At 39.3% G+C, this 23,868-nt stretch overlaps 1 protein-coding gene across 1 annotated transcript in view; it reads right to left on the reverse strand.

Annotated features, from left to right (window-relative positions):
* Nucleotides 1-15,400, reverse strand: part of ITGBL1 (integrin subunit beta like 1) — a 174,624-nt gene extending 159,224 nt beyond the window's left edge. Inside the window, exons 1-2 of the mRNA XM_070944319.1 lie at nt 15,286-15,400; nt 13,418-13,629 (exon numbers count right to left, since the gene is read on the reverse strand). Of these exons, the coding sequence (XP_070800420.1) occupies nt 13,418-13,629; nt 15,286-15,386 (313 nt within the window). The 5' untranslated portion in view covers nt 15,387-15,400. The remainder of the gene's footprint in view (nt 1-13,417; nt 13,630-15,285) is intronic.
* Between the last annotated feature and the right edge of the window lie 8,468 nt (nt 15,401-23,868).

Genomic DNA, 23,868 nt, shown 5'->3' on the forward strand with positions numbered 1-23,868 from the left:
CACTCTGGGGCCAGCCAGAGGTGGTATTTGCCAGTTCTCTGAACTACTCAAAATTTCCGCTACCGGTTCTCCAGAACCTGTCAGAACCTGCTGAATAGCACTCATGCTCCAAGGTACCTTCCAACTCTGTTATTCTGTTAGTTCTTTACTGTTAGCACCATGGAGATATGGAGAGATGCATTGATAAATCCTGCAAGAGAATGACATGCTGCCAATGGGAGCTGTGATAACCCCCTGAAGTAACCCATGGACTATGAGAAACATGATGGGAGTAATTAAAATGCCACCTCTCCCCATTTCCACCCCAAAGCCTGTATTGCATTTATTTCAGATAGAATCTAGCCATTCTTCTCAATTTAAATTGACTTCCTTAGCTCCCTCTTTTGTTTTCTTGGAACATTCTTCTTTTCCAAAGTAGAAGATGTTTGCAGGCAAACATCTTGATGGAAGTCAGTGTCCAGTTCCTTCTGCAACCCAAGCCAAATAATCATGAAGGTCAGTACTCAATAACCAAAGAGGAAAGACCATGAATGTAGTAGCCTCAAGGGTCCAATAGGAATTAGCCACAGCCCAGCCTCTGTCTGCATTCTTACCAATATCATGGATCAAGCATCATAGAATGTGATCTCAGAAAAGTTTGTGTTAGGAGAAGGAAGAAGATCCATCTTTAAAATTGGCACAGTTAAATTTGAATGTAAGCTTTTCCATGGTAATCTGGGAATTAGATGAAAGTAAGTAGACATGTTCTTTAAAAACATTTAGCAGGACATCTTAATGTAGCAGTTAATGGCACATGAAGGTGAGCTTGAAATGAACTGAGCAATGGTGGTGCAGTGGTTAGAATGCAGTACTGCAGGCTGCTTCTGCTGACTGCCGCCTGCCTGCAATTTGGCAGTTCGAATCTCACCATGCTTAAGGTTGACTCAGCCTTCCATCCTTCTGAGGTCAGTAAAATGAGGACCCAGATTGTTGGGGGCAATATGCTGACTCGGTAAACCACTTAGAGAGGGCTGGAAAGCACCATGAAGCGGTATATAAATCTAAGCGCTATTGCTATTATGGATTTGCAGACACAAAGGTTTCCGTGTCTTTTTACATTGTATTGGGGTTCAAGTGCTTCTCATGACCTCGATCTATATCAAGACAGTGAACAGGATATGCTGGAGATAGGAAGCCTCCATTCCTTGAAAATGTGTGGCACAACCTGTGTTATTGGTGTAACATGTTACTTGAAAATCTCAGGATAAACAATATTAATACTGCCATTTAGACAGTGGCTCAGGGATGGCAAGACGTTGATTCAGAATCAGTTTACACCTGGATGCTACTGCCAGGAGCCTTTTTGCCAGACTATATTCCTGCAAAAGGATTTGGGGCACTGATTGCCACAAAATTCTCTATGAAGTGCTCAATTCATAGGTTTATGTAAAAAATTCAATTGATGCAACATGCCCAACTTGTTTTAGTCATAAACATTGAATAGCAAAAAATATGTCCTGGTCCACTCATCAAAGCCATAGTGAGGAAGTCATACATCAAGCATAAAATAATCATATTATCATTTATCATGATACTTGAGCCCCTGGCACAATTAGGCCTCATTGTTTCAATCCTATTATACCAATGTTACATAATGTTAATTAGGATTTGATGTGATAAATAGCTTAATTTTCAGTGCTGATGTTGACATTGGAAAGAGTTAAGGTGTCAGAACTGCCATCTCATGCCTGCACTTTGCATTCACTCAATGCCAGTCTGCCAGTGACTTTGAGGGGAGGGAGTTGGATGGGAGTGGGGAAAGCTCACTGTTGGATGGGAGTGGGGAAGGTACATGCTGTACCTTCTGGAGACACAGCTTCAAAGTCAGACAGCTGGGAATGGCATGCAACTGCATACCGACCAGCCCACAGTTGAAGAGACCATTCCCAAAACACTAAATATGATTGGACAATGGGAGACCAGCAGTGGGGAAATGACTTGGGGTGAAGGGAAATTAAACTTAGAGATTTTGGCACATGAATTTCAGTTCTGCCTTTGCTCTACTGTATTCTGCTTAACCTTTAGTAAACTTTTTCACCAAATGGAGTCAAGGATTGTTCTTACTTAAAGGTTCGAAATGAGGCAAGTCTGACATAAGGTTAAAAGAGGTCTGGGAAATTGTAAGGACCACCTCTTCTACTGCCAATTCCTCCCCTTCTGCTACTCTTCAATGTAGGTCCTGTCTCATATCGAGTACAGATCTCTGTAAATTTTAGGATTTTTCTCTTCCAAATGTGTGCTGGAAAGAAGAGTTTTGAGTGAACCCAGTGTCCTTTAGCAGGGTCTGCTTGAAACGGTGAGTCCGGGATTTTTAGCTCCTCAGCTCCCTGATGCTGTTTGCAGGCCACCTTCAGTTTCCTTGTGAGGAGATGCCTTCCAAAGCACAAATGGATCTTTTATGGCTTATCCAGAGAAGCTCTGCTGGTTTGGGCTCACTACCTGGGCACTGGTTTGACCTCAGTGGCAAAAAACTTTACTAAGGTACCATTTAACTCACTGGATATTAAAACAGAACTTCCCAGGATATTGATATTATTATGCATATAAACATTCATTTGTTTTACAATTATACTTTAATAATTAAGTCTGCAGGTTTTTTATTACAGTTCTCTGTGGCCTCACTATTGACTATATTCTACTCAACATGCATCATGTATAACCTAATTTTTAATAACAATATAAAATGCTATTGTCTGCAAAACATTTATTATTCTTCAGCATGTCTCTAAATACTTTATTTTTAATCTATAGGCTGTGTTCAGAAACAATGGCTTAATTTGCTTATAATACTAAGCCAGTATTTAAATTCTAGGTCTTTGTGCATCTTTGAATAAACCTGAGTCTAGAGTATATGTGCTCTATTTGCTTTCTCCTGGTGTGTATAAAGGACTCCTACTAAGTTTGGGTCCACTTTTCAAACAGCCAGCTTCTTACAATGGTTTAGTATGTAAAAAATCTACTAGATTTACCAGATCTACTAAATTTACTAGATTGTTAAAAAAAAATCTAGTTAATTAAAGCAGCAAAACAATTCAAATGACTTAACTTGAAAATGGACCATATTTAGATTTCAGCCTCAAATTCTAATATAAAAGAAGACCTCTGATCAAATTTATATGCTCCCTCAATAACTTTAATGCTAAATTATCCTGAAGACTGTCACATCATGGATTCCACATCCACCTTCCCTATTTGACTTCTATATGGACTTCATTTACTCAGGCTAATCACAGCCTCCCCAAAAAAGAGCCTTCAAATAAATCTTCTTGCTTTGATTGTCCCCAGTTATTGTCTATGACTCGCCCACAAGCGTCAAGGTCTTACAGCTTCAACCTGAACCAGGGATCCTCTTCTTACAGGTCAAACCCTGAATAAACAAGGTCTGTCAGAGAGCAGAACAATGAATTGAATAAATCAAACTTATTATTTCAGGAGTTCAGTTATAGGGCGGTGTCTAAAAAAGCCTGAAAGTACTTTCCAGAAAGGAGCGTTAGTCTTGAGCAGAAGCACAACATGCAGGGATGACTGGGAGAGGTTTTCATGTACCGTAATTTTCGGACTATAAGATGCACTTCCCCACCCCCACAAAAGAGGGTGGAAATGTTGGTGCATCTTATACACCGAATACAGCCATTTTTGGCCTACTGAAACCCTGCCCCACGTGTCCCGTTTTTGCCTAATACAGCCCAGTTTTTCGCAAAAACGGAACGCGCAGAGGGTTTGGGAGGCCTACAGAGTGCTCCTGGCAGCCGGGGAGGGCAAAAACTTTTTTTTTCTTGTTTACCTCTTCGAAATCTTGGTGCGTCTTTTTTTTTTTTATTATTTTATTGAAAAGTTTTATAAGAAATTCAAACAATTTTCTCCCCCCCCCACCCTTTCCCCTTCCCCACATAAATTGTACATTTTCCTATACATAAGAAATCCTACATATACATGTTTCCCTTAAAGAAAGCATTAAAATAAGACATTTTAATTACATTCGGAGTTGCTCTTCTTCTCTTTCTTCCCTCATTCCACAACAAACCTTCTTCTCCTCCTCCTTTCTTTCCCTTCCCTCCCTCCTCTTCTCTCCTACTTTCTGCTGCCTCTTCTCCCACCTCATCCTACTTCCTTTCCCTTTCCCCCACTTCTCTCTTCTTTTCCCCCTTCTTGCCTTCACTCCTACCCCTATCCCCTTCCCTTCCCTTCCTCCTCTCCTTTCTTCCATTCCTCACCCTCCCTCTCCTCCTCCTACCCCCCTCCTCCTCTCTCCTTTCTAACTTCTTTGCTGTGAAATATTTTCCTCCTTTAGTGTCTGAGCATCTCCTGTATTCTACTCATAGAATATACTTTCTTTTGCTAAAACATTTCTCTATTCACCACCTTTCCCCCCCATCCCTTATCCCCCCCTCCCCACCCCCACCCCTGACTTCCCAGAGCAAAAACAGGGTATAGCATCTAACAAACATATGCTAAAATAAACTAACAAATTATAAAGTTCAAAACTCCCACATGTTCTTTAACTCCCTTGCTCCATTTCATCAACCTCCCTTTTATAAATTCTCAAAACCAATTAAATTAAATTCATTCTTCCTACTTATGAAAAAGAAAAAGAAAAAACTTTTCCTTGATGTATAATCCGATACTTTAGCAGTCTTACAAACAGTAGAAATCATGAATAAATTCCATTTCTATACCAGAAAAAAAGAAAAAAAGAAAAAATTTTCATCTTAAAATCTTACACATTTTATCTCATATATCTTTTAAAATAATATAGTCTTATGTTAAGCATTTTAAAAATCTCTTAATACCTTTAAAGCACTTATTTACCAAATATAAATTTCAGAATCTACAGGAGAGTGTCTTTCAATTTTTCAATTAACCATCTTAATACCTCTAACTTTTTAGAGAGCAACCCTTAACTATTCCAAAACTAATTATCATTTTGCAATAAAATTCTGAATTTAACATTAATCCTCTTCGCTTCAAAGGGTTAGACATCTTAAAAGCTTATACAATTTATCTCATATATCTTGTAAAATAATATAACCTTATGTTAAACATTTTAAAAATCTCCTAATGCCATTAAAACACATATTTGCCCGATGCCAATTTCAAAATCCACAGGTAGATATCTTTCTTAATCTTCTGTTCTTCTCTTCTTTCTATATTTTTTCCAATCCTTTTTTTTTATAAATTCTGTCAACAGTCCCCCCAGTTTTATTTTTGAAACTTTTAAAATGGTGATTTGAGGTTGATGCACGTTTTCTAACTTGAAATCCCCATTTCGTCTCTTCTTGCTTGTATAATCATTCAGTCCATTTCTTTGTCCATATAGCCAAAATTTGTTGCCATAAAGATTGTCAGCTTGCAATAAAGAAACTATTTGTTGCTTTTCTGTCATTTGAATGGAAACATCCACCAAAACCTTTGTTTCAACTGTACCAGCTAGTATCTTAATCCTGTCCATCTCCTGATCTTCCAAAAACAAATTTCTCTGAATAATTTCCTGCTGTCCCTCTAACAACTGCTTATATTTTCCCGAGCTGTTTTTTGAAAAAGCCCTTTCGATTGTATCCAACAAGGCTGAAGTAAAAAAGTCTAGAAGTTCTTGAAAAGCCTGGACAGTCACGGCTTGGGAATTTGCTGATTCACCAGCCCTGTTGTCAGCCATATTTCAGCCACTTTGTATTTATCCAGCTATCAGGACAATTCAACTCTTTTCCACACAGTATAAAAACCAGATTTTAGTTAAAGTCAGTACCAAATTCTTTTCCTCAATACCAAATTCTTTTCCTGGCCGCTTCCCCTTTAAAACTTTTTCTTAGGGTGTAATCCAGTAGCTGTATCACTGTTGCAAACTTTAACAAGCCTTAACGAGCACTTTCCCTAGTAATTTCCTCCTCCCGCCCTCAGGCGCCATTTTCTGCATTTAAAAGCGGAGTTAAAGTGTTACTTGCAAATTTTCCCTTTTGTTTTCTCCTGATTTGCTCTGTCTGCTATCAAAGTAAAGATGTTAAAAGACCCACCGTTGATTTTCAGCAGATTTTGGTCGCAGCTTCTAGCTCCGCTTTAGCGGAGTCGTCTCTGGTCTGGAGTAGCTTGACAGGCTTCTATAGGGAGCCCATACCCTTTGCGCCCCAGGATTTCTCCTAGCGCACTTGGGGGGCTCTACCTCCGCCTGTCGACTCTTCTCTCTCCCCTTTGCCCGGGGAGAGGGTTCCAAGCCTCCAGACAGCAGTTTTTCGGCTGTTCTGGGGCTTTTACGGAACCAGGGATCGGGCGCTCGCAAAAGAGCATCTTCAAAGCTTGCGGAGCCAAGCGGAAGTCGAAATCTTGGTGCGTCTTATACTCCAGTGAATCTTATAGTCCGAAAAATACAGTATATCCCTGTCACCTACCTCAACAGTGGTCAAGCAAACACCAAACAAGGACTGCATATATGAATGTATATGAATGAACAATAAAATCTAAATCTGCTCTCGTGCCTCTATGAGGTAACAAGTCATTGGTTGGATTTATGATTTGTTTTAACCATGGTTATGGAATAAGCCACAATGATTGAATTCATATACACCACATTAAAGCAAACCATTTGTTGGCTTAGCATTACCTGTGAACTGAACACAATGAGCAATGATGGGCTGCCTAAAGATCCACTCTCCTTTTTATCCATATCAACTTTTATCCTCAGGTCCCGTGGTCACACTAGATCTCATTTTACATAAACAATTTTTTAAATTCACTATTTCACTAAAGTAGTACTTAACAGAAAAAGAAATAGAACTATCTTGCTTTCCTCTGGCTCATCTTTCATAACCTTCATGGCATAGGACCTGGGTATTTGCGGGACCGCCTTCTGCCGCAGATAGCCTCCCACCAACCAGTACGCTCCCACAGAGAGGGACTCCTCAGGGTGCCGTCAGCCAGGCAATGTCGACTGGCGACCCCCAGGGGGAGGGCCTTCTCTGTGGCAGCTCCCGCCCTCTGGAACAATTTGCCCCCGGAGATACGAAGGATATTGGATCTCCGGGTCTTTTGCCATGCCCTGAAAACTTTTCTTTTCCATCAAGCAGGGCTGGCGTGAACCCCCCCTTTTTTTTTAGTTTTTTAGTTGTTTAGCTTTTAATTTGTCAATGGGTTTTAATTCGAATTGTTTTATAATTGGGCCAAAGTATATAATTCTTTTAATAATTTTAAATTTTGTATTGTTATGTGTTTTAGTTTTGGCTGTGCACCACCCTGAGGCCACTAGGAGAAGGGCGGTATACAAATTGAATAAAATAAATAAAATAAATAAATAAATTTATATATCAGCTGTAAAATTCTAGACTACATGTAGATAACAGTAGCAGAGATATTGAAAACTCTCTTTGCTGCCACCTGGTAAATGTCTAAGATTTTGCAGTCCTGTTGTGCTATTACAGTACAGGTAGTCCTCGACTTACAACAGTTCACTTAGTGACCGTTCAAAGTTACAACAGCACTGAAAAAAGTGACTTATGACCATTTTTCACACTTATGACCATTGCAGCATCCCCATGATCACACGATTTACATTCAGATGTTTGACAACTGACTTACATTTATGACAGTTGCAGTATCTCGGGGACATGTGATAACTTTTTACTAGCTTCTGACAGGCAAAGTTAATGGGGAAACAAGAGTCACTTAACAACTATGTTACTAATTTAACAACTGCAGTGATTCACTTAACAAATGTGGCAACAAAAGTCATAAAATGGGGCAAAACTCAATTTAAAAAGTTCTCACTTAGCAACATAAATTTTGGGCTCAATTCTGGTCATAAGTTGAGGATTACCTGTACTACCAATATATCATCAGTGCTAGTGGTGAAGAACCCCTTCTGATGTTATTGCTCCATATAATCAGCATTACTTTCACAATAAAGAAAGGTCATAATCCAACTTAACAGCATAAGAACAAATGAGTATATTTTCTGTACTTGAATAAGGATGGAAAATAATATTGCTGTTTATCCTCAGAGAACATTCATATCCTCTCCAAAACATTTCCACATGTGGCAAATTCCAAAATATGACAGATGCCAGGACTAATATATAGCATTCTGAATCAAACTTTACTATTTTTCTCTGATAATGATGAATAGCGTGTAATCCATCAAGCAAACATGAGATGGTCTCATGGGTACTTACGAGACCGCCTTCTGCCACCAATAGCCTCCCACCGGCCAGTATGCTCGCACAGAGTGGGCCTCCTCAGGGTGCCGTCCGCCAGACAATGTCGGCTGGTGACCCCCAGGGGGAGAGCCTTCTCTGTGATGGCGCCCACCCTCTGGAACAACCTTCCCCCAGAGTTACGTATAATAACAGACCTCCGGATTTTTCGTCGGGCCCTGAAAACCTATTTATTTCAACTAGCTGGGCTGGCTTAAGCTAAATTTTAAATTTATTTTAAATTGGGTTGTTTTAATTTACGGCCAAAATATTTAATTATTTTAATACTGTTTTTTAAATTTTGTATGCTCTGTTTTTACTTAGGCTGTGCACCGCCCTGAGTCCTATTTGGAGAAGGGCGGTATAGAAATTTAATTAATAAAAAAAATAAAATAAAATTTTTTTATTTCTCCACAATATCCATTGATAGTTTTTGATTATCCATGGTGAAATGGGAAATCTCTTCTATACCAATGGCCTGTTATTTGAAGTATATTGTGACCCAGTGTTAATTGTTTTAGATTTTATTGTTCATTCATATGCATTCATATCTGCAGGAAATAAATACAAACCCACATCCAAACACAAAATATTTAAAACTTTATTAACTGCTGTCTCAAAAGAGGGATTTGTTTGTGCTCTTAGGTGAGAATTTTCATAATGTTTAAGCCCTTAAATGCTCCAGGATTTCAGATATGGAATTCTTCATTTACCTCCATGATCTAAATCTATTTTAATACAATCCTTTTAAGCACCTGATGTATAAAGCACCACCTGCTTTATTAAAAAAAAGTTCTATGTAATAGTATTATATAGCACCATGATGGCGAACCTATGGCATGCGTGCCAGAGGTGGCACGCAGCACCCTTTCTGATGGCATGCAAGCCATCACCACAGTTCAGCTCCGCTGCACATGTGCGCATGCCTCCCGCCAGCTAGCTGGTCTTTGGGTCTCTGCTGCGCATGCGCCGGGTGCGTGTGGGGAGCATGCATGCATGCTCGAGGGCACATACTCAGGGCATGTGCATGTGCCACATTGTACTTTGGGGGTTCAGGCGCGCACATGCATTCATGCATTCACGCACTCAGTCCGAAAAAGGTTAGCCATCACTAGTATAGAGGAAAGAAATTTGTGAATGTTATAAACTCAAAGTGTCTGACAGTTAAACAATGTGATCCTGATTCTCCTCCTGGCCCAGCACTAAAATGCCATGGGATTCAGGGAGGTTTAGTGCTGAAAACCCAATTCTTCTAGACAGGGGTGTCAAACTGGCGGCCCATGGGCCGGATGCATCACACGCAGGCCACGCCCACCCCAGCTCTGCAAATGGGGAAAATATTGCAAAAGTCACATGATGGCAACGTGACATGGCGAGTGTGACAGAATGTTTCAGAGTTACGTTTCAGAATAAATATTGGTAATGCCAAATTTCAATTTCATTTTATACTGAAAACAGCAGAAATTTCCACTCTGAAGCCACCACTGCATAACAATAACAACTAAATGGCAGAGATAGCTAGTCCAGTTGCACGTTATCCCCCTTAAAGAGGACAATGTGGTTTTGTTTGCCCTCACAGACTTCAATCCATGAACAATTTTGATAGGCTATGAGATCCCAAATCAATTGTGATTGCCACGAAGGCTCAAACAGAGCTGAAAACATGATTCTGACACAGAACAAAATTCTGAATCTGGTGGCTAAAGAGAGAAGGCACTCTCCCTCACATATGGAAACTCTGCTCTTTTTTTAAAAAAGACAGGATTTTCACTGAAAATATTCCTAAATGTAAATATGTGACTGTCCTGAGAACTAGATAACTGTAAATGTATGACTATATCTAATAGCTTCTAGCCTTATATATATAATAAGCATTTTCTGTACGATATAGATTATCAAAATAAGCATCGCACTAAGGTTTTTTTACTTGGACATTGGATATTTTCCGTTTAATAAAGTTGATTCTAAAACGAGTTAGTATTAATTTTTTCCTATAATATCTTCCAAGCACATTGCTGGCATGCATTTGTTATTATTGGCATTCTTTTGTAACGTTCTAACTGACCTAATTGTGGGCTCTGGCCTAAAAAACTGACACGTTTCATGGAAAGGAGACAAATGTTAAGAGAGGATGTGATCTGGAAAAAAAATATATCCTGTACTTTGACGAATGAGGAAATTATGTTTTCCTCTGTTTCCCTATATTGAGATTTACAAAACTCTTGACAACAGAAAGTTAGCTATTAGAATAGTTGAAAATACAAGTATTATTTATAGTCTACAATGGTTTCTATTCTCATCAGATCAAAGCTGCTCAATAGTTAAGAGTTCCTTGTGCAACAATCTATGCATGTATATGCAAAAAAAAAATAATGAGTGTGTTTTACAGTGCTCAGTCCCTGGTAAGTGTCTATAATCCAGTAGACATGTGCCAGAATCTTACTTTTTAACACACAATAGATGTTGAAATACACACTAATCTGAGTAGGTCTGACATTGTGGTATGTCTAAGGGGAATACTGGGTAGGAAATGTTTTTATATACCTAATGTAATATCTGCCTAATTCTAATTGCAATAAAAGTCAAAACAAAGAGCAAAGGATGCAGAGAATATATAAAGAGCACAATTCCACAGTGCAAAAAGAAGGGAGGGTGACTAGATCCAGACACTGATTGATTTTGTGAATCTAATCAGAAAATTCATACCCATTCCTCTATCATCAGTGCACTATGTAAACAGAAGTAAGCATTTGCATTATCTTTAACTGAATAAGCAGGAATGAATCACTAGTTTAAAAAAAAGATTGTTAGATTACCTGGCATACTGTATCTGAAAAAGGAAAATCAATTTGGAGATCCTGCATTATGTATAGTAAGTGTAAATCAGACTGCATAATATGGTGGGGGAAGTATTTAAAAGCAACTTCCTTACTAAATTTATCAGAAACCTGGAAACTGCTTTCTTGGACCAGTAATCAGAACATAATTCACCTTATCTAGTTATTGAAATAAAGTATATGACCCCCTTAGGAGCTCTGGGTAACATACAAAGTATTTATAGGAAAAAATATAAATAAAAACAATCTTAGAATGTAACAGATATAAAATACAAAAGCTAAAACCATTAACAGTATTAAACTTCAAAAAATAAATAAGCTTCAATTCTGTCTTAAACTATAGGAAAGAAATTGAGTGTTCCAATTGCAGTGTCAGAGAGTTGTTAAGGCACTAGGCTAAAATCTGGGAGACTCTGTTGTAATCCTGGCTTCAGGCACAAAGCCAGTTAGGTGGTTTTGGTCGTCATGCTCTCTCAGCCCTAGTCATTTCAGAAATCTTGCCAAAAACAACAACAACAACACAGTCAAGTGACTCAAAGGCATTTCCACCACCCCAGCTGTTGTGACTCCGACCCCCGAGGCCGACTTATCGGAGGGAGAAGGCTCCGAACATGAAGGAGAGGAGTTGGCCAGGCCTCCCTCTCCAGGACCCTCCTCTCTGGCAATGCCTCAGGTGTCTCCCGCAGGAGAAGAGATTGGCCAGGAGCCAGGTATCTCCTCGCAATCGGACAGTGACGGAGATAAGTCTTGGCTGGATCCACGCCAGCATTGGAGAGACAAGCGCACGCAGCAGAAAAGGAGGCATGCCAGAGATTAAGCTGAGTCACTGGACCACACCCCACAGGGGATAAAAGGGGTGAGGTGGCCATTCAGACTCTGTGACGGACAAAACTAACTACTAGCGAGTCACATTGTATCTTTGAAACAACGTTATCTGCCTTGGATTTAATACGGACTGGACTTGACAATTCTTGAACTGTGTGTATCTTGTTTGGATTTATCTGTCGGAGGAACAACCCCTCCCTCTATGAGTAAAGTTCTTGGCAAGCAGCTACTGGGTTGCTGCCAATCCTCTTATCGAAAGAATTTGTTGTCTGCCAGTTTTATTTAACCCCTGACTATCTGTTTGTGTGCGTGTGTGAGACGGGGACAGAACACCAGCCCCCCAAAAAATCAAATCCAAATATCAGAGCCCTAATACTAATGACACTCAAACTAAGGATGCTCTTGAATTTCCTAGCATGAAATCTGTATAGCTACTTGGACTCTTGGTTTTTCTGTGTCACTCTCGATATTGTCCCTAGAAGCCATCTCTATATGATCTGAGATGCTAGTATGAAAGAAGTTGAGTGTACGAGGAACTGACATGGCAACTGAGAACCAAGGGTGCATCTAGATCAGTGGTTCCCAACCTTTTTTTGCCATGCCCCACTTAAGCATCTCTAAAATCCTGATCCCCCCCCCCCCCGTGACCTATAATTCTTACTTTACTCAAAAAGGGAACTCTACTCACGCGGAGGAAGCCTAAAAGGCCATTAACTTGGTATAAACAAGGTTCAAATTGCCCCCGTTAAAATTCAAATTGCTCCGTGTGGGGCATGGGCCCCACGTTGGGAACCACTGATCTAGATCCTGACTTATATTATGAGCCCCTCCAAATCTTCTAAGGTCAATACAATGTAGAACTAAAAGTAACATTTAGTCAATGCAGAGTTCATGCAGGGGCAGGAAAGGGCATGTTTGAATTAAAGAGATAATAACCAGCACTATGTGCATAGCCATATATACTTCAAATCATATTTTCCCTTTCAAATCCAGATCACTCATATTCCTAATATGAAATACTACAGTAAATTATTTATCTCTAATAGTCACTAATGACATGCTATTGTTGTACAGCATCACATTACATTGATATGCCTCAAATAGATCTAAATAGTGGTTTGTCAGAAAAGAAAGTTTTAGAAGCCCAAGAGCCTTCATAGTTAAGCTGGAGTGTAAATAGGTATCAAATTAATGCTAGTCCATCAAAAGTGATATCAATCAAAGAAATATCAGTTCAGTTAAAATTTCAGTTAAAATATCCAAATATTTAAAGATGGAGGGGATGAGGAATTTTAACTCTATAACACTGTTGGGATGTTGTTGATGTTATTGTTTTGCTATTGTCCTTCAATGAATGTGCCATTTTAATTCTAATTCTGTTGGTGGCTTCATTTATCTACACTGAGAAATTTAAAAGAATCCAATGAAAAATGCCCATAATTTGCTAAAGCCTAACACTGGTTCAGATAGATGTAAAATTGCCAGGACCGGTCCTTAAACATACCGTGGAACCTTTTGGAATTGCTGCATCTCGCTTACCTGCACAGATTTCTCCACCATAGGTTTCACATACCCATTCGTGACATTCACACAATGGCCCATAATATTTGCCTGGCTCAGTCACTTGACAGATGCAGACCCCACAGTCACATTGGCCTCTGCCGCTGCACATTTTTCCACCTGGGATTTGGCATCGCTGCTCTGACTCAGATCGGGAAAGTCTGCAAGATGGGGTGCTTTTTAAACCGCTCCTGAAGAGGATGAAAAAAATAGCAAGTAGACATGGGCATTCATCATCATCGTCTCATTTTAGCCATTGTCTATCCACTGTAGGATGAAGGCTTCTTCTGCATGTTTCCAACCTATATGCTTCTGAGCTTTCTTGCTGATGTCATTGATCTATCTTGTTTTAGGTCTCTTTTGTGGACACTTTTTATCAAGTGGGATCCATTCTATGACTGCCTTGGTCTACTTGCCATCAGTTCTTCTTGCTATGTGACCAACCCATTTCCATTTCAGTTCTTTTACTCTCTTGATGAGATCACATACTTTCGCTTTTGTTCTCTGGTCACAGGGGTATTACCGCTATGAAAAAAAAACAAAAACAAAAGAAACCCAAACCAAATGGTTCATAGCATTCTTTTCTTCTGCAAAGACCACACAATCTGAATTAGCCCCTGGATAAACCATTCTGTCAGCCACACATTTACTAAAATGGATCCGCACTTCTGCTTCTGCTGATCTGCAAATGAACTATTTTATAGGATGCTGAAAAGATTCCAGAATAAAAAGGATGGTGCTTACTATGAGTGCACAGCGTTTTGGATTTGATTCCAAAAAGGTGCTTCAGAAGCATGTAAATTTCAGTGTAAGACTTCCTGCAACTTTTTAAAGCAGCCTGGTCTTCTCAAACTCATGAGACCTGACACAGCTGCTTTAAACAGTTGCAGGCAACTGTTCTGCTTATAAATTTATGTGTTCTGAAGCATCTTTTGGGAACTGAAACCAAAGCACTGCACAATCCTAAAACTGATTCATCCATAGAGAGCTATAAAGAAGTCATCTAACATAGAACCATTGTTAGCAAAAATGTTTGGCCAAGTTGTCCAAGTAATCAAACATGTCATCTCTATTTTTGACCATTCATTTATTTCCCGTAAGCAAATTCATCTTTGAAACCTTTCTATAGGAATTTATTATATTGCAAAGTATCAGACTTTTGTAATTATAGCTCACCAGTTCTACATTCCCCAAAAGAAAGTTTCAGATTGTTGTTAATGGGATTGATTTTAAGAGACTAATCTAGATAAAGGAACCACTAAGGTGTCAAAACTTTCAAGTCCTATCCCAGGTTTTAAGTATAGAGGTAAACATTCAAGGCTATACAAATGCCAGGCCAGGGTCTTTTCAGTACTCCTGGATACATTGCTAGTCTCATAACCAGAATTTTTGAAGATGTATGCATTTCTTTATTATTGGTATTTCTGAGTCAGGGCTTTTAGCAGACATGAGTTTAAACGGAATAGCATGAAACTGGCAGCCCTGACCGGCAAGTTTATAAATGAGTAGATCAGATTAAATGGAAACTATTTAAAGACCCAGATACACTTTGGAAAGTCCCCTTTTGCACTCAAGGGGGCACTACATTCAAAATTCAAGACCAGCTTAGCTTATCCCCACTCATTCGGAGTATTGATGTACGGCATGTATCTCCGCTTCACTGACAAACGGTACATCAAGAGATTTGTTTTTGCATCAAAACGGGATTTCTGCTTAAATTTACAGAGACAAGCAGCAGTTTGAGGAAATAACAAGCCATAGACGCTCTCTATTTAGCAGCACTTTCTCCCTGCACCCTGTTGTCCAGACCTGAAAGCTTATTGCTAAAGCAGACTGATAGAGCTTACCGCGGGGACAAGGATGAACTTTGTGGAATAGCAGGCAACAAAATGAAGACTGAAGAGGCGAATAGCAGCAGCACCAAGCCGAGAAAGCCCTTTGTATGCATGATTAAATCCAAGGGCGGCGGTAAGAGTTCTCCTGGAGAGTTCAAACACAGAGACCCATTCGGCTTGCTATGTTCTGAGCTGGCCAAAACCAGCTCCTTCCCCCACTGTGCTCCACCAAGTGCCTTTGATTAGCTGTCTGGAAGCTGGATTTGGGCAGCATCCTGGAAGGAAAGGCTAGTGCCAAACCCTGAACTTTACAGTCTAGGCTGGGAAGTAATTAGAAACAGTTGTACAGCCAGATGGCTTATTTTGACATAATAAAGTATCCTGTTTATGGTTTTGAGCTAACACTTTTGATTCTAAAAGCCTTTGGGACACCTTTTTCCAGAAGTGATCTTTGATGAATGGAGGTTTGTGATAGTGATGGTAAAAAGATTGGGAGAAATATGACCTTTGGGAAGTCTAGCCATACTCAGTGTAGCATTAAAAGCACAGGTGAATGCTTCAAATTCTTCAGTGGAGAAGGAAAAAGAGACAGTGACTTGGTGCTTCCCCTCCCTCTTAGCCAGCAGAAGCAGTACATTAGAAGCTGTTCCTGCTGACCTTCAGGATGTCAAGCTGACAACGACTGCAGTGTCCAAGCATCTGCTCAATGTAAGAGATGTAATCAGTTTTCAAACATCACACAGGAGCAAAACTAGGCTTGTCACTATGCATTTGACTGCATGTAGGCAAAACACACAGAACACAGATCCACAAACGTGTATTTCCTGTGTTCATAATTAGATATTCCTCCCCAAGCACTTATCTTTTTGACAGGGCAAAGAACCTATAAAACAGTGGGTGCTCTCTATATTTATTTGCTGATGAATAGATGTGAAGGCACTGAAATAATCAGTTTAGGCAGGTACATCTTTTGGAGGCTCAAAAAAGGCAAGATGGCATTACAATGATAGAATCGCAGCCTCTCTTCTTATGCCGAGTCCAGGAAAAAAATGAGAGAGGAAGCTGGGCTATAATCAAGTTACATTTCACTAATCCTGGTTTGTCGAATATCTATACAAAAGGTGCAATAGCATTTTATATATTCAGATTTTCCCCTCGTTAAATACCTGCCACCGGGGAATAGGAAGTCATAAAAAGAGAAATACTTAACCTTTCCACTCAGAGTTGCTATACAGTGCTGGAGGGAATATTTAATATCTGCTATTGGTGCAATAACTTGTTTTGTATGGTACTGAAAAGGTATTTTTATTGAAACTTTAGAAAAACATTACTGTACTTTCTTCTAAAGTCTATAAGCATTGCCGAACATACAGGATGAAAGTCCTTCCATGTTCCATGTCTTAGAGCAGGAATCTCCAAACTTGGCAACTTTTAAGACTTGTGGACTTCAACTCCCAGAATTCCTTAGCAAAGCAAAGCTGGCTGAGGAATTCTGGGAGTTGAAGTCCACAAGTCTTAAAGTTGCCAAGTTTGGAGACCCCTCTCCTAGATCCTCTTATCTTTTATTTTTTTCTCACATTTATTTATTATTATTTTATTTCATCTTTATTATTTTCATAATAATACTTTCATTTTTATTTTGTAAAAATAAATATTTTATTTTTATAAATAACTCAAGGTGGTGAACATACATAATGCTCTTCCCTCTTATTTTCCCTACAATAACCCTGTGAGGTGGGTTGCAGTGAGCGAGAGTGACTGGCCCAAATTTAGCTGGCCAGCTTTCATGGTTAAGGCAGAACTCATAGTCTCCTAGTTTCTACCCTAGTGCCTTAACCACTAGACTAAGGTGACCAGATTTTAACATTGGTAAAGAGGGACATTGTGGGCGTGGCTTATTTTGTGGGCGTGGATATCTGGTCATGTGACTGGGTGGGCATGGCTAGCTGGTCATGTGACTGGGTGGGCGTGGCTAGCTGGTCATGTGACCGGGTGGCCATGGCTATGTGTATAGGGTAAGGTGAACAGATTTTAACATTGGTAAGAAGGACACCATTGTGGGCGTGACTTATTGTGTGGGCGTGGCTTGGAGGCCATGTGACTGGGTGGGCGTGGCTAGCTGGTCATGTGACCGGGTGGCCATGGCTATGTGTATAGGGACTACTCAGAGGGCTGAAAAGTCATTTCTGACAGGTCCTCACACTTTTGACTGGTCCTCACACTTATGACCATCCTCACATTTATGCCCGTGCAGTATTCTTAACAACCATGTCACTCATTTCACAACTGCTTCTCTTCACCATGGTGACAAGATAGGGCAAAAATGTAAAATGTGAGGACAGTCGTAAGTTCGAGGACTGGTCAAAAGTGTGAGGACCAGTCAAAAATAACTTTTTCAGCCCTCTGAGTAGTCCATATGCACAAAAGGACTAACCAGAGGGCTGAAAAAAGTCATTTCTGACAGGTCCTCGCACTTTTGACTGGTCCTCACACTTATGACCATCCTCATATTTATGCCCATGCAGCATTCTTAACAACCATGTCATTCATTTCACAACTGCTTCTCTTCACCATGATGACAAGATAGGGCAAAAATGTAAAATGTGAGGACAGTCATAAGTTCAAGGACTGGTCAAAAGTGTGAGGACCAGTCAAAAATAACTTTTTCAGCCCTCTGAGTAGTCCATATGCACAAAAGGACTAACCAGAGGGCTGAAAAAAGTCATTTCTGACAGGTCCTCGCACTTTTGACTGGTCCTCACACTTATGACCATCCTCATATTTATGCCCATGCAGCATTCTTAACAACCATGTCACTCATTTCACAACTGCTTCTTTTCACCATGATGACAAGATAGGGCAAAAATGTAAAATGTGAGGACAGTCATAAGTTCAAGGACTGGTCAAAAGTGTGAGGACCAGTCAAAAATAACTTTTTCAGCCCTCTGAGTAGTCCATATGCATTAAAGGATACAGCAATAGAGAGGGATGAAGGAATGGAAATTAGAGTAGGAGTGAGAGGAAGAGAGGAGGAGAAGGAGAAAGGAAGAGGAAGTAGGGAGGAGAAAAAGAGGGTGGGGGGAAGAGAAAGTAAGAAGGAAAGAAAAGAGAGTGGTGGTAGGTTTGAGGAGAAAGATTGCTGTACAATAAAAAAGATGAAAGGGAAGAAAGCCAACCCCAAGCAAATATAAAGATATTAAGATTAAGAATGAATTGTTAAACTTTAAAGAATAAAAGAGAACAAATATGAATAAATGGCAATAATTAGAAACACACATACAAACATACAATGTATTTTCTTTGAACAGAATATTTGGCTGGTTCACAAATTTAAACAGCGTTTAGTCATTTCAATTAAATTTACAATTTCTATATTTCCTTTTTGCCATATTTATTCCTCATCTATTTTTTTTAAAAAAAACAATATTACCCTTCATCCTCATCTCTAATCTTAATCAAATTCAATTTTTCCCTTCTATTCTATATTATACCCCTTCCCATTGTCATCTATTTTTATATCCATCCTCACATTGGTTAATTATGTAATTATGTAATACAGTTGTTTAATACAAATTCAACATTTTAATATAAATCAATTAGTTATATAACTATCTTTTTTGTATATTAATCAATATGAACATGAATATTCCAATTATTTCCATGCAATCCAATTTCTTACAAATCAATTAATTATATTTACCAATAATAATAAACCAAATAATTTCCCCCATATATTCCTCCAAACCACAACTTAACCATTTCTGCTTTCAACACAATATACAATTATTAATAGTATCTCAATTATTACAATTCCCTAGTTAAATAGAGCTTTTTTTCTTTTGTGTTTTAAAATCTTGAACTCTCCTCTTTTGCCCAAAATTTCCCATTGTTTGCAGTTTTGTACCTACCTTTTTTGGTGAGGAAAAAGAAAAAGAAAAAGAAAGAAATCTCTCTCTGCCTCATTTTGTCACGTTGCAGGTTTAGTTTCGCTTTCGCCTTTGTTTTCAGTATAGCTAGGGGGAAAAAAATCTGCTCCAGGAACTTTTTGCAGCTTTTTGCAGCTAATTAACCTAGCGGAAGCTGTTAACAGGGGCTGTTTTTTCTATTTTTGCAGGCATGGGTCTATTCATTTTTTTTTAACACTGATCAGCTGTAGGTCGGCCCTTTGAAGCCCCGCGGCAAGAGTTTAAAGAGTTTTTTTTCCCTCTAGCCATCAGCGGGGATTCAGGAGGCAGCCGGGACTCAGGAGGCAGAATGAAAAATCAGGACTTTTTTAAAATGCCGCGGGACACGGGACAAATTGCTCAAAAGCGGGACTGTCCCGCCAAAAGCGGGACGTCTGGTCACCTTACACTAGACCAAATATTTCCACTATCACTTTCCCATGCTTATTTAAAGGCCCTGAAGAAATCAAAATGCAGGTATGACTGAACATCTTCAGTGAGGCCTGGTAGGAAGAAAGACTAAAAAAGGAAGCAAGTCAACGGCCTGCATCAGCTGTTAGTTGAGGGGATAGAAAGAGGGGTGGGCTGCTGGGGGTTAGCAGGTATTTGGGAGAACCTCTAGCTAAGATTCTGTGCAGTTCAGAGAACCCTCAAATCCCACTCTTGGCTGGCCCCGCCCATCCCACTCCGCCCCTCTCAGGAGTCCCCAAGCGGCCCATTTTGGATGCAGGTAAGTGCAAGGTGTGCGCAGAGGCTCAGGGAGGGCGAAAAACAGGCCTACCAGAAGTTTGGGAAGGCCTCCAGAGTTTGGGAAGTTCCAGAGGGCCTCCAGAGACTGGGGAGGCTATTTTTGCCCTCCCCGAGGCTCAAGGAAAGCCTCCGGAGCCCGAGGAGGGCGAAAACGCCCCTCCCCCACCATGGTGCAGGAGGCCAACTAGGCCATGCCCACCATGGTCACACACATCCAGCAACCAGAGCCTTGGTAGTACAGTGGTTTAAGGCACCCTGTTATTAAGCTGGTTATTAAGACCAGCTGCCTGCAATTACTGCAGGGTTCGAATCTCGCCAGGCTCAAGGTTGACTCAGCCTTCCATCCTTTCTAAGGTAGGTAAATTGAGGACCCAGTTGTGGGGGCAATAAGCTGACTTTGTATAAATATACAAAAGGATGATGGCTATTACTTAACGCATTGTAAGCCGCCCTGAGTCTTCGGAGAAGGGTGGCATATAAATCAAATTAAAAAAAAAAAACGGGCAGAGAACCCCTTTCTAAAATTTTTGAAGCCCACTCCTGGATAGAAACATGTATTCATGGTAAACATACATTTCAAGACTGTCAACCCTTGGAACATCACCTCAGTGTCCTACACAGTCGCACCATTCCAGTGGTTTATTATTCTGTACTGTACTTAAAGATGGCAGTTCTTTAGTTAGTATCAACCTTCATAGGTACAAAATTCTTCCCAAAACCTAGAACGTTGTAATGTATTAATGTAGTATACATGCAGGTCCAAGCAGTGTGGCCTTTTGTAACTGACAGATGGCAATTTTGTTGGTGTGCAGATTTTCTAAGTGCTGCCTGCGATGTTTAATATGATATCCAGTGCACTGGTTATCTCTGGGACTACCATGGCCAGTTTATGCTATTATACTCTTTCAACTTTGATTTTCAGACCTTGATACTCTCTCCAATTCTTTGTCTTTTATTCTATCATATGCCACATCAATTATCAATAATTTCTTCCTTTAAGTCACAGTTAAATTTGATATGTTATAGGACAAGGTTTCATCAGTTTGTATTTGGAAATCCCACAATATTTTAACTTGCTCAGTTTCAGCTACTTTTTTTACTATATATTCGTACCATTTTTTCATTATTGGCACATGGTAACTTTTTTACGAATGTTGAAATGAATCATTTTGGCAACGGTGTTATGTCATTGTTTATAATCAGTTTGTGTGATCTTCTCATATGAACTGAACATCTGAACTACTATTCCATCTGCTTCTATGTATAATCTTCCCAAAATCATTTGATGGTGTTTTTTTCAAATTCTGGCCTAAATTAGCTTGAATAGCTTGCTCTTGTGAGCAGCCAAAATCAAGCCTTCAATTCCTTTTTTTAATGTTCCAGTTGTAAGCGATTACCAGGCTTCATTTTCATCCACTTTTCCTTCAATCTTTCATAGAAATTGACTGTCAGGTCTGTCACCTCTTTCTTTCCTAATTGTTTAAGTTGGGGCAGGTCTGACATTGACCATTAAAACCATTTCCTTGCCAGCATATTGTTCATGTTTTTATTATTTTAATACTCGTATTTTGTTTTCTGTACATTCAGTAAGTTACAGTTAAGTAACTTGCATCAATGGTTGTTCTTGGCTGTCTTTTAAATTATCAGTCAATGCATGCTTTTGTTCTTTATTATTAAGTAAATTAATTAATCATAAATTAAATTCATTATTACCATTATGGTTGATTGCACAGCCACATATTCAGACAAATTGGCATTTTTTTAGCCACTTATGGAGTCCTTCCCAAGGATCTGGGATAGGCAGTTGCTTTTTGATGATATTAATGCATATACCTTCCCTTAAAGGTACCATTGTAACATGTAAGCTATTCCAAGCAAAGCTGTGTTTTGTGATTGACTAATGGGAGATTTTGTCAATGCCAATGGTGTTCAAGTGGTACTCCATATGTTTTAGGATGTTTAGTCAAGGCACCTATTACTATTGGTACCTTGCTGTCTTTTATCATAGTCATTGTATTTCTATTTGCAGGTATTCATATTTTGTGATTTTCTCCAATTGTTTCTCTTCTAGCCTGCTATCTCCAAATACTGAAATATCCAGCATCCAGACTTTTTTGTTGACAGTTATTAAGTCTGGGGCAACTTGAATTCTAAAATCCCAAAGCATTTTAGCTTCTTCATATTACTTTCTTTTTTTGGTGGTCCCACCAGTTTTTGCTTGCAGAAAAATCTGTATTTCTTGCAGACATCCAATACACCATTGTTGTTATTTTGTTATGCCATTGTTTGTAATCAGTCTGTGCAGTCTTCTTGCAGCAGTTAACTAGATGCCCCCCCCCAGTTTTTTTCCCCAGTTTTTTTTTTTTTTTTTTTTTTTTTGCAGAAGTAGCATTTGCTATCTGTTGCTTCTTCTCAATTTTGACTTTACAGTATATGCATTTGTTCTTAAGGCTTGGTCTTGTGCAGTCAGAATTAGTCCCCCTGTCTCTTTCTTCAATTTTCCTGCTCTTAGCCATTGCCAGGACTTCTTGTTATCTCTCCTTTTTTAAAAATGTACTGGCCATGTAATATTTTACCTTGTTATGTTTCTTTTCTATTCTTTCTTTCTTTATTCTTTATTACCTTTCTTCTAGGCCAGCATAATCTCTTGGGTATTCAGTAAGCCTTCATGGTTTAATGCTTCAGTGAGTCTTCTTCCCTGTCCTTCAGATATTCCTCCAATACCCTTTTTTCTTCTTCAACTGTCTGATGTACTTGCAACATTCCACACCTACCAATGTTCCTTGCTACTGTATATACAGTCTGTCAAAGTTGCTGCAGGGGTGAATGCCGTGATTCATTATTTTTTGGTCTTCCTATTCAGGGCTTTTAGTTTTGCTTTAGTCCATTATTACAGCTATGTAACTAATATCTGGAATTGCTCAGGTGTTAATTGCCTTGATGGTATTGAGGGGAGAGGGGGATTATATCCCAGAGTTCTGAAAGAACTGGCAGATATGATTTTGCAATCATTGTACCATAACTTTCGAAGTTCTTAGAGCACCGGGGAACTACCTGAATACTGGAAAAAAGCTGATGTGGTTCCCATATAAAAAAAAAGGGGGGGTAACCAGACCAAGGAAACTACAGACCAATCATTCTGGGAAGATCCTGGAAAAGATATTCAAACAACAAATTTGCATATACCTAGAAGCAAACAAAGTTATAATCAGAAACCAACATGGGTTTGTCAAAAACAGATCATACCAAACCAATCTTATTTCATTCTTTGACAAAGTGACTAAAATAGTGGACCAGTGAAATGCTGAGAAAATAGTATACTTGGATTTCAATAAGGCATTTGACAAAGTAGACAACAAGCTACTTGTTGATAAGTTAGAAAAATGTGGGATAGACAGCAGCGCCACCAGATTTGTAACTGGCTTACAAACTGTATTCAACCTTATAGAACTACAGTTCAACTTATTGAACTGTATTCAACCTTCAATCCTTAATAGAACTATATCCACATAGAGGCAAATAAGCAGTTAGTACCCCAGGATTCCGTTTTAGGCCCAGTACTCTTCATTATCTTCGTAAATGAACTAGATGAAAGAATAGAAAGGTAACTCATCAATTTATAGATGACACTAAGCGGGCAGGGATACCCAGTGCTCCAGAAGAGAGGCTCAAGATCCACATGGATCTCAACAGACTTGAACAAAGGGCCCTATTTAACAAAATGAAATTCAGTGTAGAAAAAAAGCAAGGTTTTACACTTAGGCAAGAAAAACCAACTGCACAAGTCCAGATTAGGTGAAACCCGGCTCAACAGCAGTAACTATGAAATGGCTCTTGGAGTCCTGGTGAATCACTTAAATATAAGCCAACAGTGTGCAGCAGCAGCCAAAAAAACCAATGC

The sequence above is a fragment of the Pituophis catenifer genome, unplaced genomic scaffold, assembly GCF_029215685.1.
Source record: "Pituophis catenifer annectens isolate HBS135680 unplaced genomic scaffold, rPitCat1.0.hap2 SCAF_4, whole genome shotgun sequence".
NCBI classification, from domain to species: domain Eukaryota; kingdom Metazoa; phylum Chordata; class Lepidosauria; order Squamata; family Colubridae; genus Pituophis; species Pituophis catenifer.